Source organism: Dermochelys coriacea, chromosome 6 (assembly GCF_009764565.3).
Source record: "Dermochelys coriacea isolate rDerCor1 chromosome 6, rDerCor1.pri.v4, whole genome shotgun sequence".
Classification (NCBI taxonomy): Eukaryota; Metazoa; Chordata; order Testudines; family Dermochelyidae; genus Dermochelys; species Dermochelys coriacea.
Genome location: NC_050073.1, coordinates 24,265,584 through 24,282,419, shown reverse-complemented (window position 1 = coordinate 24,282,419; position 16,836 = coordinate 24,265,584). Strand labels below are relative to the sequence as shown.

The following is a 16,836-nucleotide window of genomic DNA, read 5'->3' as shown; positions in this document are numbered from 1 at the left end:
TCGTAATGAAAATTTCACATGACTCTCCTCGTCCTCACCCCTGTGTGCCTGCCCAAAGGATGTGCTGGCTTTATGGTTATGTCCTACAGTATCCATAGGAAGAGCTGGATGATGCTGTTTGCCAATCTATAATGGTGGGTCTGGAATACTAATGGAATCCATAACTCCACTTGATGTCTGTAACATTGCCTGCATTTTGGTGCCACAAATCAGCTGCACTCAGACGGAAACAGAGAGTGACCAGAGTTAAGCACCTAAAGAAAAGGAGATGGGTGATTTTTGTTCCCTGACCCGTGAAAGGATCTACCCAAACCTTTTCTCTATATTAGGAGTTTCCTATACATACACATCATTGGAAGGGAGACATTGCTGGTGCTTTGACGCTCTTCAGAACCCTGAGATAAGGATTCCCTCCGCCCCTGAGTGCTCAGCACACTGCCTATATTTGAGCTATTGTCTAGATAGAGAGTATCCCTGGGTGTATGTATTGTGCAATCTGGGTAACTTCCTTGCAGCATTGTAAACAATGAAAGCTGAATTCTCCACTCAATGTAGAGCTTGGGAAACCAGGCTGCTGCTGGGAGCAATGAAAGGATCACAAGGGAATCAAGGGCTGGAGAGGAGCAAAATAAACCAACACTCCATAGCTAGTGCATCACCTTTACATCTGCAGTAGCCTTTGCAGTTGTTATGCTCTGTTGCTGAGAGGGAGAATGACCAGTACCCATCCCCAAACTCTCCCATTCTCTGCATGGGATGGGACAAGACTTGACCCTAAGAATTTTTTATTTCATTGTAACATATCGAGGAGAGCTGATCTCCATTTTTAAATATGATTTGGGGCTCCCTTTGGGTTCAGATTCATTTTTATCAGTGGAAACACTCTCTAGAAAAATTGATCTAGGCTTAATTTCTTCTTCTGCGACCACAAATAAACCTAATAACCTGCACTCAAAAAACAAACTGCCTCTGATTTTCAGGAGTGCAGAGGTCCCACAACTCCAGCTGGAGTTAATGGGAGTTGCAGGTACTCAGTGGTTCTGAAAATCAGGTGTCTTGTCCACTAGATGCAGTTTGTTATCGTAAGCAGGTTTTATGCAACCTACACTGCACATTTTGAAGATACGAGTACCATGAATTTGTGGCCGTATACATACCCATAAATATCATGATGGTCCATTAAACCACAGGTTTGCAACAAGGGGAATAGAACATTCCACTCAAAATACCACTCAAGATAAAGAAGAATCTCAATTGACTGTAGTAGCGTTGCTGTTTCTATCCTTGCTGTAGACTAGCCACCAGATAATACATAACCACAAAGAACTGAGCAGTTCTCATTCACCCCCCAGCAGAAGACAGTGGTGCTTATATACTCTAGATCAGTGGTTCTCAACCCATGATCTGCAGACCCCTGAGGATCCACAGACTATGTCTAAGATTTCCAAAGGGGTCCACACCTCCATTCAAAACTCTTTAGGGGTCTGCCAATGAAAAAAGGTTGAAAACCACTGTCCTAGCTAAACTATTACATTGGGCCTGAGTCACAAAAGGTATAAGTGGGAGAAGATTCCCTCTCCCCAGCTTCATTTTTGAATTGCAAATGGCCTTTCTAGTCTTTAAAATTCAAACACCATTTAATAATTCCTAATCCAAAATATCAAAATTTGAATACTTATAGAAAAATAGTGCAATAATGATCACCTTGGTGCCACCCAAAATTGAACCCGGGATCTCCAGCTACAGCATAAGCGCCTATAGCTTGAGATAAAAAGACTAAGTTCTCATGTCTGGCACCTGTCATGGTCTCATGTCTCCTGTAGGTCATGCACAGAGGGGGTTCTGTAATATCCCTTGAACAGTGGATTCCAATAGCACCTCCTAAACATGTCATTGGACAATTATCCACCTGTGGTCTGACTTCCTGTAGTAGCAAAAGAACTACAGTTTTGTTCTAATTCAGAATTTTAATTAATATAAATATCATCAATCCATTAAAATTTGAAAGACACTTAGGGAATTGTGAATGGAATATTGGTCTGCTAAGCCATGGTTCAGGTCAGGGTGACAGTGGCTGAAAGTTTTTGACATCCAATGGCTGTCAGGAGGCTTACATGAAACAAGATGGTTGTCTCAGTCCAGGCTGTAATGGAGAAGGTGTGGCCAAAGCCCCAAACCACCGGGACCCTTCTTGGCAGTCCTAGCAGAGTGGTCAAAGTATTGAATAGGAATGGAAATGGAACTACTCTCACCCCTAAAGTGGAGCCTGTAAATCAGATAGGAAAAAAATATGGGGAAGTTGCCTCTACCTTGCTTGTGCTGTACCTTTTCTACGGTTAAAGAGAGGATTTCTGTTTTCAGAGTAGTCAGCTGGGCACTTTTCACATGTACAACATGTGAAACCAAAAAATAGCTCCCCATTATCCCTTGCTCTCTGGAAATAAACTGGGTCAGATCTTCAGCGGGTGTAACTTGATATAGCTTCTTTTGGAGCTACACCAGTCTACACCACTGGAAGGGGGGTGGGGAACACCCCACTGAGGCTGGCAAATCAGTATTATATCCCTTCAACAAATGGGAAAACGGAGACACAGACACCTAATTCTCAGGTCCATTAAGCCCACTTTGTGCCAGTCCTCCAGCACAAAGCAGCCTTGAACCGGGCAGATCCAGCTCCTTAAGTATTCCCTCACACTAGGGGGATCCTCCAATTACATATGCCTGCCCTAGCAGCTCCTACATCATTCAACTTCCATCCTCCAGTGCAGGTGGTGTTACTGGGAGAAAAAGGCTGATCCCCAGTGGCTGGAATTGCCATTCTGGGCCATGGGAAGTCAGATGTAAAATAGAGCAACTTCTATATCTGAGCACTGTTTGGCTGAAGCAGATGAGCTAAATGATTTGCCCACTACCACAGAAAGAATTGGTAACAGAGATGGGACTAGAACTGAGTGCTGTGCTCAGCCCACTATGCCATGACCCTCTTACTTTATACCTGATTTAGACTCCATCCAAGCTTTCTCTGTCTGTTACTTCTAAGAAAATTTGCTTTTACAAAACAAGCATAGACCAGAAGTAACCAGTAGTTTACCCATTTCTGCTCTCATTGTTCTTTGCATTCATCCATGCTCCATACCCTACAGATCATCATACTGTATTCTTTATTTTTCAAATCTAAACTAGATCCACAATTCGGTGCTCTAAGATCTTAAGGGAGGTGAACTTTACCTAGCGAGGAACCAATACCTGGCTCACCAGACTGAGCTTATATGTTGCACCATGACCTACCCAAGGATCCACTGCAGTCTATGGAATCACTAGGATTTTAATTTGACTCACAAAAGTACAGGATCAGTGTACAGAATTGGTGGACCATCTCTAGCAGGGACTGCGATGTACCTCTTTGGAAGGCAGCGCTTCCAGGAGCAACACCTTCACCACTGTGTTATACACCCTTCCAATAGTATCTTCAGAGCAAGAAGCCCTTGATCTATTTATGCTCCTGTACCTACTCCCTGTCTCTAAACCTATCAACAGACAGGAAGCCAACATGCTGTCACCTCACTTCAGGAAGTAATGCCTCTTGAAGGTGATATTCTCTGACAGTGATGTCACAATGTTGGCCAATCAGGGTTGTCTGAGGCGGTCATCTTATTCACTGGAGTACCTTTATTGGGGGACAACCTTACCTGGAGGGACCCATTTCAACATGGAGGTGAGTAAATAGTCAGAGGTAGGTCGGGTTTGAGGAGCATCTGGGAATTTGTCTATTATACCAAATTTCTGCTGTACAGGAGACAAATTCTGCTCTCAGCTGTACCAACATAAAGTCTGTTCGTGTGACATCTACTCAAGAACACTTCAGAATAAGTTTTAAAATATACAGTAAAATAATATTCAGGTGTTTGTTAAAGATAACTACATCTGACTCTATACAAAGCATGAAAATCTTGGGGTAGCTAAAATTAAATTGAGTTGCTGTGTAGGAACAAATGAATTCTTTTACATGTTCTTCACATTTTCTCTTTCTCTTTCTCTCTCTCTCTCGTTCTGTTTGTTAACATTTACTTGTTATTATTGTATGTTGCTTGCAACTTGTGTATGTTACAGACTGTCACAATTTATTCTGTGAAGTTTTTCTTCAATCCCCATCAACCCGAGCTCCATATTGGGCAGCAGAGGAGATTACAATACTGTTCTTTAAATACAAAACACAAGGAATGTCACAGACTATAGGTAACTCCATTGGGTTGTGACACAAGGTATTAATGCAAAGAGTAAGTACATGATGCAAGAAAGCATGATCTAGCTAATGTGCTATTTCTTTCAGATAGTCTGCACGGAAAACACTTAATTTTCATTGCTCTCCATGCAGAAATGTTCCCCAACATACTGGCTTAGAGACCTGCTGTTTTTAAAAATCAGTGATTCCCATCTTGGACATCATAGTCATTTTCAAGATTCAACACCCACAACTCTCCTGTGCTGTACTTTCCATCCATATCCTCCACGCCATAATTTCATCATTTCAATGCTTGAGGCTTTTTATATCTTCCCCATCCTCTTTAGATAATCTCCATGTAGGTATTATATCCCTTGTATTTTAAGGGCCTGATTTAGCAATGACAAAAACAAACCTCTGCCTCTGTGATCCATGTTTCCTGAACCCTACCCAGGGTCTGGAGTCCATAAGAAATTCTTTCTGTAGCCTAGCATGGTCTAGATGTGAAGCCCAAGGATCTTTTGTTGAATTCAGGTCCTGGTGAGGCTTTTGGTTGTTGCTGCCTGTTATTTGTGGGGTCTGGGAGGGAATGATATAAAAGAGGATGAGAGGTATTTTTGTGTTTGTTTACTAGAGAAACAGTATTAGGTTTATTGCTTCTAATCTCACTCTTAGTTGCAAGTGAGATAAATTTAATTTCAAATTGACAATTGCCCAGACACTAAAGCAGCAAGGTTGTATTTTTATCAATTCATAATCTATTCCCATAACTCCTTATTCTATGGCATGCTCTGACCCTCTCAACCGTGGGGAAACACAGAAGAAATTCACCGGCAGGAGGGAAGGGCATGGCAAAGACAGACAATTCCACCAATCAGAGATTAAAAATAGTGGGTTTCTCAGGTGCTCAGCAGCTCCCAGGATTTGGCCCTACACTTTTACTGGTCTCTACAACCTCCTTTGGAACTTAGATTGATCACTTTTACACAAAAAAGGGCCGTTTCTTAATAATTCAGCATAGGAAATGAGAGGAGGATAGGAGGTAAAGTTTGGCTACAAGTCACAATTTACACTTTCCCTAGTGTGGGGATGCCTAAAGGTTCACCTAGCTCCCACCATAAGCTACAGCAACTCAGGGCCTGCTTGAATTTGTAATCAACTGCCAATGACCACTGGCTGAGAATAGCCAGAGCATGGTAATCTCAACCACACCCCTGGAACAGATTTTAACATTTGGGGTCAGGAAGGAATTTTCCCCAAGGTCAGATTGGTAGAGACCTTGGTGGTTTTTTCGTCTTCCTCTGCAGCATGGGGCACAAATCACTTGCAGGTTTAAACCAGTGTAAATGGTGAAATTCTCTGTAACTTGAAGTCTTTAAACCATCATTTGGGGGACTTCAGTACGCAGCCAGAGGTTCGGGATCTATTACGAGAGTGGGTGGGTGACTTTCTGTGGCCTGGGGTGTCCGGAGACCAGATTAGATGATCAAAATGGTCCATTCGGACTTTAGCGCCTATGAGTCTATTTGGCCTATTTAACCTACCAGGAACTGGTGTTAAAGGCAGACTATAAAGTACCCATAGATGTTCAGTGTTAATGAAGGCTAAATGCTGAGCACGCTGTTTCCGCAATGGGGATTATAGGCAGTGTTCATCTAAGAGATACTGTCTGTTGGGAGTGGAGCGAAGCGTCAGGTGCTAAAGATAGGCGCACTTGCCAGAATTGAGATCCAAAAGAGCTTTAGCAAGTGTTTGAGTCCATCCTTTGCAGGTCCATTCACAGGCTATACCCATGTCTGTGTGGGGCCTCCCTTGAAGTCAAAACTATCAGAACCCTGCAGTGTTCTGGGCAAGTTGGGGTTCACCAACTGAACCCTGCAGGTTTGGTTTGCAAGGGCTGGAAGGTTTGCTTGGAGGTTTCAGTTAGACTGGACACCCTCAGCAAGCAGATCTTCATCTTTCAAGTAACTAGTATCCTCCCAGCACTAGCCCTTCCCTACAATCAGCCATTTCTTCCCCTCCCCACCCTATCCCTGCATCCAGACCCAAGACCCCTTTTCTTACCTTGAGATACGGCAATGTCTTGCTGCTTCCCCTTCTGGGGCCAAGAGGACCTCTCTGCTGCATCTCTGGGTCTTTGCGGGTGCCAAGCAGCTGCTCCTTCAGCAGGGTTTGGTCTTTGGGGAGTAGACGTGCATACAGTGGATCACTGTCTCCTTCAATCCTTGAACAAGGGCAGGATATGCTGCTTCCTCCTCCAGTAGTTATGTGGGAGCTGAAGAAACAGCCCTATGTCTCCTGGTACCTGGCTCTCTAATCTAGGGCTAATGAGGCCCCAGTCTCTTTAGCATAATAGCAAGGGAGCCCTGCCGATGCTCATGCCCTGGGAGAGACAACCCATAAATCTACTGTGCAGGATTTCCTTGGATATCATGCTAAGAAATATGGGAGCATATCTCAGCCCCATTTCAGTTGAAGTGGCACATTCTTATTGCCTCACGGGTCATGAAGGTGGCACCCCTTGCCCTGCAGGAAATCCTGTAAGGGATGGGGAAGGCAACAACCCACAGTGAGTGCCCTTTCAATCTGCCCAACCCCACAGACTCTGCTATTAGGGAAAGTGGCCACTTCACAGCTCTGAAGACAGGGTGAGTTAAAGGAGGGAGCCACCCAATCCCCACAAAAAACCCCTCACCTCCCGAAGACATTAAGATAAGAAGGGTTCTTTCGGGTGTTATTGGGTAGTTGGTGGGGGTGTGGAGAAGTTTGGCAAGAGGAAACGAGGATTTGGTTGGGCTTCCCAAATGCAGGAACCACCTCTGCATATATTTCCCAGCATTCAGAAGCACAGAGTGAGGCTCATGGATGCATTGATACATTGAGGTCTGTGAACAACTGGATCCAGGGTTCAGATCAAGTAGGTCTGAGGCTCAATGCAAATGTTTCTCACAGCTCTAACTCAAGCACAAGCCAACAATGGCAGTGAAGTCAAAGTGGCAGCCCTTGAACCTTTGTCTATAGCTCATGCCATTGGGAATGAGGAGAGTCCACAGATTGGGCATGGCCAGTCTCCGTTATAACCCTCTTCCTGCATGTGCAGCACTCAAAGCACAGCAGTGGAGACACAACACACACAGGAGAGGAGATTTGTGTTTTGGCTGGACTGTCAGCCTTGCCTTAGAGTTTCCTGGCAGCTTTTATTAGTTTGTATCATTATCTTTGTATTTCGAAATCTGATTTTTGTCTGGAAAAGTCCTTGGCATTTTAATGGCAGTTTCCTAAAGGGGGTGAGGGGTGGGATGAAGAAATTTGAAACAAGTATCCCAACAAGATAAATGATGCAATACACTTCTTATCTGGGAGATCAGCTGGTGTTTCTCTCTCATCTAAGACAGCTGAATATGGAGGATTTTTAAAAGCTTGTGTCATTAAATAAACATTTGAAGGCAGTTTAGTCCTAGGAATGAGGCACTGAACTAGGATTATTCCCGAGACTCACCTGTTGTGTGACATTGGGCAAGTCACGACACCTCTCTGTACTTTCGTTTCCTGATGGGAGAAATGGGGGTTGTCATACTTGCTTTCCTTTGTAAAGCAATTGGAGATCTAGAGAAGAAACCTCTCTATAGGCCTGATCCAAAGCCCACTGAAGTCAATAGAAAGACTCCAGTGAATCTAGTGGGCTTCGGATCAAGCCCTAGAAGAGCTAAACACTATGAACTTTACCATGATTCAGTGAATAGTCCTATCACATCCATTATCTGATGGAAAGAGCTTCTTTGGTGCTCTTGTATTCCCATAGTAATACAGCATTTTGTTAGATATCTTAATCTGGGGGCATATCATGATACAGATTTTTATAAAGAACAAAATCTAAGTGGCATTCTATGTAAAACATTTTTTTATTGTGGTAATGCTCTAGGAGCCCCAGTTGTAGACCAGAGGCCCAATGTGCTAGGTTCTGTACAAATGCAGAATACCTTTTCGGTCCCTGCTCCGAAAAGCTTACAATCTAACAAGAGACAACAAGCAGAATATGGTTCCCTGGTATTACATTCCTCCTGAGACCAAGTATCTTTCCTTGGAAAGGTCTCTACAATTTCCGTGGCTTCAGGTTTTATTATTAACATGAAGCCCGATTCTGCTCCCATTGAAATCCACTGGAGTTTTGCAATGGACTTTAATGGGAGCAAGAGCAGGACCATAAAAACTGCCCACTTTGCCCAAAGGTTCACTAATATTTAGGAACTATTTGAAAAATCTTGGTCCTGTTTGGAGAGAATTAGGGTGATTTGAAAATATTGCCCCCATGTTGCCCATGTCATGAATTTGCCTTCGGGAACAAAACAAGCACATCTCCAGTTCCGTCAGTGGAGATGAGCTACTAATATCAGGTCTTAATCTGGCCCACCAAAGCATACAGTGCAAATTTCAGTTAACTGTGAAGCCATTTTGCATCCTTCAATACAAAATATTTTTAAAAATCTTAAACGGATGGAAAAAATAATTTGGTGTGGATGGATATTATTTTATGCCAAGTTTAACCTAATGCCCATTTTTGGAACAAATATGTATCCAAAAATATAAACCAGAAATGATGCTACAGGCATCACTTCCATTGTCTTTAAGGGTGTAGGATCAAGCCCTAATTCGTTCAGTTGCCTTACAGTAAAATCACAATCCACTCTATACTTTTAAAGTAAAGTGTGTAATTAAAGTAAATGCTGCAAGTGACATTTGGGCCAAATTTAGCTGTACACTTAAGCTCTGATCCAACACTCACCAAAATCAATGGCAAGACTGCAGTTGACTTCAGTGGACTTTGGATCAGCCACTTACTCCTCACTCCTGAAATGGTTTAGCATGTATAGAACTCCCAGTGAAGACAATGGGAGTTTTGAGTATTAACTTATGTATGGTTTGGGCTGAAATTTAAATTGCTGCAGGTAAATCCATTACTGATACTGTAGACTGTCTAAAAAAATATGATAATTCAGTCCCCTATTCACAGAAATAGAAATCTACTTCCCTCCACAGTTATTCTGCCCATGATGTCCCTTTCTCCCAAATATAGGCCAACTTGTCATCTGTGATTAGTACTGCAATTTTAATTACCACAGTGCAGATCTCAAAGGCATAGCCTACATGTCTCGTGTGTAGCACAGCCATTGACATCAATACAAGTACTATGGGTGGAACAGGTTTCAGAATACACAGAGATCTGTAGCTCAATTTGCAGAAGAATGATTTGCCCACAGTTCCTTATCTTTAGGAACTCCTGAAATGGAAAGAAAACTCTAAAGCGGCTATTATTCAACAATGTGCATTTAAAAATCATTAAATGCTTCGAGAGTAGCCACTGGGGATACAGGGTCAGAGGCAGCCTGAAACCGGGTGGGGTTGTATGGGTGTCACTGAAGACATTATAGGTCCAATCTCATATGTGAAAGTCTATTACCTCTGAAAACTCTTGTAACATTTGAGTAAATTTAATGCTAATGAAAGCAAGAAAATAAATTGTATCACATATACTGTGGGCAGTTTTTGTACTCCTGGCATAGCTTTGCCATGCACCTCAATCTTAGTTTTCAATAACCCTTCATTGAGTTCTTGAGCAGAGCTTTAGTGATGGTTTCATGACGTGAACAACCAGGAATGGGGGATGCTCTCAAATTCATTTTCACTTGTAACCTGAGCTGGAGCCAAGGCATTAGGTTTCTGTATGCTATGGGAGTTCTGTCTTTCAGATGAAATGTAATGCTGGAGGTTGTGACCATTTGTGCTCATTGACAATTTCGTATTGTTTTTGGAAACAGTAGGATGTTAACTCCAATGTCTCAGCCAAATGCCGAGTAATTCTGCCTAAATTCTCTCTGCAACTACAATTGGATGAGGCATGCTTCACTTCCTGGCCTGAAGTACAATGGCTGTGGTGTGTGCTGTTAAATAGTGATATGTTACATCTAGGACGTAGCTGCATTTTAGGGGTGGATTTAGTGCTCTGTGGGTTTAGTTTGCATTTCAGCTTATACTTGCAGAATGCTTTAGAGTGCTATCTAAATTGCTTATTATTAGATATGAATCTGAGCACACAGTTCTGATCTGGAGAAGGATCCAAACTTTCCTAATGTTCAGATACACAGTTTTGGTTCAGGACCATGTCTAATAACTAATATAATCTACGACCCAGTGCAGCAATGAGCTCCACACTGAAAACAGTGGGGCTCTATGCAGGTCTAGGTGTCCTCCTGCGCTTGACTCATTGTAGCATCAGGGCCTTATCCTGTAGACATGAAGGCTAGTACACTGACCCATTGCATTACGGATCCCCTTAAGGAATAGCAAAGTTCACAGTATTATCAGTGTACGTTTTAAAGTAGCAGCTCAGTATCATGTGATGTCATGGTTAAGGTTTTTGTGAAAAGTAAACAGGAGCATGAAATAGATGTATATTATTCACACACAGGAATTGCAATAAATCTATACCCTGAAACTTCAGAAACCTGTTCAAAGTAGTTATCATTAGTCATCAACCTCAGAAAGTATTAGTGCGTCTGAGGTATTAAAAAACATAGCTGGTCAAAAAAAAAAAAAAAAAACCCTACCATCACCATATTCTGAAACTAGTGCTCTGGAAGGTTTGCTCATCCTATTTAATGCATTCTCTCTTTTTAGGATCTCTATGTAGACTTGGATTTATTTTCTTACTTGGCCTCAGCTCCAGTGAAAAATAGATGTCAAAATTGCACAGGGTTTGGAGCAAGTTAGCAGGTGTTTTTGGAAAGGGGGTTGAAATAAAGCTTATCGGTGCATTGTCCCTTTCATTAAGAACTGTAGGATCACCTGCAGTGTGCGCCATACAGTAACTAAATAATAAGCATTGTGCAACCGGGATTTAGAGTGCTGCATATTTCTGAATTGTACCCACTCAATTAAGCACATAGTTTAGCTCTTCTGGACGGGTTATATTTTGACTGTTTTCCCCTCCTTTTAGCTGAAATGTCCCTATTGAACTGTGCCATATTTTGAGCATATTCTCAATATACTAATTTGCACTTTGAAAACATTTTACAAATCTTGTAAGAGCATTTTAAATTGTTTTATGACTGTGAAGCAAATCACATACAGAAAATATTCCATTCTCAGTCTATCTTCATGGGGACATGTAGAGTAAAGTGGACAAATTTAATGACACATTTTCATTATTTTCAGTCAGAGGGTAAATGTTACTTAATTTATTTTCAAAATCCATGGGCTGCTGTATTGTTTTCCATCTATAGCATCCTCTGCTGACATTGCAAAAACTGCATATGTCACAGAATAAATCAGAAACTGGATTGTTTTTTAAAATCCATGTTTTGCTGTCACATTCCCATACATAATGTATGCTGTGCGTCCGTCTAAAATGTGTACTACCATTCTGTGTATTTGAAAATAAAGCCAAACAAAACAAACTGTTCAAACTTTGGGGATCTTTTGCCCATGTAATATTGTACAAAGATAGAAATCTGCATGAATAGAATTTACTCAGCTACTACAATGCAACTCATCATTAACTGCCTCTCCAAAGTTCTATGCGTTTCAGTAGTTTTCACGAGACACAGATCATTCATATGCCATCTTATGTCATGCTAAACATGATCCAGTTTCTAACTGCAGTCTTCTGCTCACAGGACTAGGAACCAGTGCAAAGCAATTTCTGAAACTGCCCCATATATGTGGAAGTACCACAGTTTGCTATTTTATCTAATGAGATAACATTTCGTTTCTCCTTCCATTTAACATATTTTATTTTATGTTGATGCAGTGCACAAAGCCACTGTTTTTAGGACAAATGTGCTACCTTTAAGCATCACTATGCTACTCCTTAGCTGTGATCCCAAACCTACACATTTAACTCTGATAAACAGTTCTTAGTGTTTCAATAGCCTTCTGCTTATATGTTTGAAGATTCGAAACTGAATGGTGAGGTGGCCAAGGCGGCGCTGGCAAATGAAGACTGTCCCCACATAGACCAGGCTATAACGCCTGATGAGGGCCTGCCCTTTACCCGCTCTGGCACTCGGGAGAGATATGGACCCTGCTTCCTCTTATCAACCGGGGAATATCCCTGCCCGCCTGATGGAGGAATAAGAAAGGGTATGTAGCTGAGGTCCTGTAACCACATAGTTAGTGACCTTGTTTAAAAAAAGAGAGAAAAAGTCATCTACTAGTTCTCATGGAATAGTGGGCATGGTTTAGATATGCACTAAAATAACAACCTGATGTCTGCATTTTGAGGTTTTAATCTGTTTCTTTGGGAGAGGAAAGCTGCTAGAGCTACCATGTGCAACTGCAGTTTCGTCTTCCATGTTAGCTAGCTCAGTGAGTTTCAGCACCCAATATTCTGCAATGTCCTTAAATGATTTCATCCCCCAAAGACATATTGATTAATATTTATGACAGCAGTGAAGGCTGCCCATTTGGAAGACTCATAGATTGCAATGTGCTGTGAATGGCAAACACTTTGGTGGGCAAAAATAAATAAATGCCCCAGCAAACACCAAGAACCACAAAGTAATTATTCAGCTGCGTTTATACAGCCCTTCGGTTAATTTTTGCATCATGCCTAGCTGTAAAATTGAACACAAAGAGAGGTTCATATGGGAGCATTCATTAGCACAGACCTCTTTTATGACTGGAAAGTAACCTAACTAAAATTGGTTTCCTCTGGTAAACTAATATTTACCATAATCAATTTTTAAAATCCTGACTGTTCCCAGAAGTAATTAATTTTACTTAGAAAATGGTCAGAATCATCCATATATTCAGTAACATTAGGTCCTAAAATAACAAACAAACAAAAAAGACTTCTTGTATTTTTTTTATGACAGACTAAATCTTGCCCAAATGGTTTAATCCAAGAAAAGTAAGCAAATCAAAAATGCAGATATCTTTACGTGTATAAAATGAGAACTACATATGTGCATAAAAGTTAATTGGTAGTGGTTAATTTCATGAAGAGTTATCTATCATTGAATCAGTGTCCATCACTGGTGTACTGTATAGAGTATATAATATATTCAGTATTTTAAAAAAACGCAAAGATTCTATGAGGTAAACCATATCATGGGTATGGGTTTTAGAATTCCCATGTGCGATTGTATGATGGACAACAGTCTATAGTAAATGCCAGTTATAGATAGTGTATGTAATTATAATTTCTAGGATTATCATTAACAAAGATATAGTTGGACCACTGCACTTTCATATGAAAGTATCTCTGCTAAAATTTACCTTTGTAGCAAAGTGTTTTACCTGATTCTGTATTGGATAAGCACCGGCCATTTTCGTTCAGCCTGAGTCAGTTTTGGTTGCTTCAGTGGATCAGGAGAATGCTCCAAATAGCACACCTTTTGGTATGAGGAATGTAAAGTTCTCATGATGCACTCCAACACAAAGCAGGCTCTCTCTACTGAATGAAACAGAGGCTGGTTGGCTAAAGAGTAAGAAATGTCAGCATATTGTTGGCCTGTTCGAAATACGTTGAGAGCATCTTAATTGTTGTTCCAACTGAATTTCATCCATAGTTTGTGCAACTATGTGTGTATACTAGCTGAGGTTGTTTTTGTGCATGTCTGGAAAAGGATGGGAGTGGGGAGGGGAGGGAAGGGGAAATTGAGTGCATGTAAACTATTTTTTTAAAACGCTGTGAGCAAATGAGTAGTATCTCTATAGCAATGGAACAAATGCTGGGTTTTTTAAAGCTACGAGTCACCTTAATTTTTGCCTGAGGTCCAAATACATGAGTCAGTGGGGGAAAGTGCCATTAAGTTCACACTGAAAAGAAACAAAAAAATCCCTCCACCTAACTTTTCCCCAAGTTGTTTTAAGACAGAACTATGATACTGCCTACATTTTTTTTACAGTCTGCCCATTCTGCTCCCTCCCACCCCCTTTTTTTACCTGCTCTTACTTACATGGCCTTCTGAACCACGTTGCAAGTGATACTACTCTTAGCATGTCAATGCATGAGGATGCTACTTAACTGGCCACAATGTTGACCTCATTCTTAGCCCATTCTGTTGTTGATCCAATGCTGTACTTTGCATTTTTCTTTTAAATGAAGGTTATGAAATGTCACGGAGCCTTAACAACATAGCTGGCATAAGCGGAAAAGCGATAGGATTATCCTCAGTGTCTGCGCCCTACAGCTCTCCTAGCCCAGTGAGACGTTCTTGGTCTCCCATTCCATCTATTTTGTAGCATGGATCAGTAGCAGAGAATGGTCTAAAAAGCTTTATTTACAATTAGCCTATGCTATGTTGCATATTATCCAGGTGACTAAATCTGAAGATGTCATGTCTCACAGTAGCACCTCATGGGCATGGTGTTACTACTGACATTTGGTGACAATACCCTTAAATAGTATAAAGATGACACTAGGTGGGCATTAAATAGTACTGGTAGGCCATATGCTGCATGATATTGGTACATAGGATGAAGGGTGGATGCACCAGATAATTTCTTTAATGGTGCACCATGCTGGTATGTGCTTATCTTGGCTAATGGTGGATCCACTGGCTCTTATGGAATGGGTTAGGCATTTAGTCAATGCTGAAACGTGCCAACGATTGAAGATTTTGATTTTCTCAGGATATTTTTGAGCCATAGGAACCCTGCAGGAGTTTGAGCAAACAAGCACAGTAGGATGAAACTTTGCATGGTCGCCTATTATAAGTTGAAAGCAATACTCAGATACACTGTAGAGAGGTCTCAGTCGGGCTGACTGCATGGAAAAAAAATCCTGTTGAAGAAGAATATGGCTGCCTCTGCATGTAGCTACTCTACCTTTTCCTCCTTCCTTTAAAACTAAAATGCCAAGCTTGATTTGAAAAGCGCAGGAAAGAAGCTCAAGTATTGATTGTATTCTTTACATGCAGATCTTTGCAAAGAAAGTCCTGTCATTGCTAAATATATGCCAACAGAGGCAGTCAGAGTGACTTGACAAGGCGAGATGGAGATGAACATTGATGGCTAATAAACATCTGTGTGGAACTGTGCAGGCATAGAAGACCTCCTCATTTGGACAAAGTAAACTCGCTCCATGCAGGTTTTAAGGATGATTCTATGTGGTTTCAGAGTTGTACTAGAGATGCAGGCTTTTTCTACGGCCAAAATGTAACAAAACTGTAGAAAATCTCTTCTTCCTTTATTTTTGTTTTGTTCATAGCATGAATTGCATGAAGTAAACAAAAACTGCAATTGTATGATTAACTTTAAGGGGGGAAAAAAGCAAAGTGATATATTTTCTTTGAAAGCTCTTTACTTTTACATACATTGTTGTAGCCAAAATGTAAAACATTATAAAACTGTACATTTATTTGCTATGGATTGCTTCTTTTTGTATACAAGATACAGAGTAATGGTTTTTAAAAGTGCAATCAGGCAGTCATCGGTCATATTGACCATGCCTTCATAACTCATCACACTGACATGGAAATCAAGAACTTTTAATTCAACTAGAATTGTGTAAATTTAGGAAACTCCTTTTTTTCCTGTCTGTTTTCATTGGCATGCTTGTGACACATGGGACCTTTCTTTGGACTGATGGTAACAGCTGGTCTAGATTTAATTTCCAGCTCTGGTTATGTATTTTTTGATGTATAGATCCAACGTGAAGACCCTTCATAACAAATTGTTCATATTAAGTAATCAGTATGGATTTGAAACAAAAAAGGTGTTATTTTAAAACTGAGACTTACAATACAAAAATCAGGAGAATATTCAAGTATAAACTTGTCTCAAAGTTTAAGAAACAAGACAACAGCATTGTATGCAATTTAGTACTTCTGAGTAAAATGCATGCACAATGTTATGCAAAACAATTCTAGCATGAAATAAATTTTGTATCATGGTTTCAGTGCCTGCTGTACAGTGTAAAGCAGAATTATTTTCTGAAGTGATCAGGGTTTCCAGAGACTTGCTTCTGAAATCTTGAATAATATATAGTGTTCCCAACAGAAATGCTGGAGAGAAGCTTGGTATTGGTTTGATTCTAAAATGGTAATTTTGGTTAGTGGATAACAAAGGAAGCCTGCAAACACTTGATACAACCAATGTCTGAAGTTTTCACAGCACTAGTAAATATTACCAGGGAAGATAAAATCTAGAATTATTTAGGTATCTCTTCATCTCCCCCAAAATAATAAAAGTTTGTCTTTTTAGTAGATTAAGTGAATTCAGTTTTTCTTACTTCTGTGAGTCTGTCTTAACTTGTCCTTCACTGAGCCCTAATAATCCACCAGCTCTGAAATTTTGCATGAGGTCCAGGGCAAAACTACTGCGGGTGCCTGAGTTATGTCTTAGCTGCCAGATATAAAGGGCACCAGCAGGAATTCAGGAAAGTAATGACATTGTACTTCATTTCAGATTCCACAAATAAAATGTATAGTTTATTTGCCAGGACCATTCTAATAGCTTGAATATTTCTGGTAAAGTATTTCTTTAAGAGTTCCCCTTTTGCCATCATATTAGACAATTTAATACACTTGGCAGCATTCGAGGCATCTGGGACTGATGAAATGAAAAAGAAAAGAAACAGAATCTGAGAGGTCTTGAGGAATTATGAATAA

The 16,836-nt window shown here is 40.7% G+C and overlaps 1 protein-coding gene across 3 annotated transcripts in view; it reads left to right on the top strand.

The window, feature by feature from the left end:
- Positions 1 to 16,430, top strand: part of KCNC1 (potassium voltage-gated channel subfamily C member 1) — a 157,038-nt gene extending 140,608 nt beyond the window's left edge. The window contains exons 3-4 of one of the 3 annotated variants that reach the window (XM_038407920.2): positions 12,173 to 12,361; positions 15,145 to 16,430. In XM_038407920.2, the coding sequence (XP_038263848.1) occupies positions 12,173 to 12,361; positions 15,145 to 15,209 (254 nt within the window). In that variant the 3' untranslated portion in view covers positions 15,210 to 16,430. Of the gene's footprint in view, positions 1 to 12,172; positions 12,362 to 14,330 lie in introns of all 3 variants that reach the window. The other 2 variants (XM_038407919.2, XM_038407922.2) reach the window with 2 other exon arrangements.
- The last annotated feature ends 406 nt before the right edge of the window (positions 16,431 to 16,836 follow it).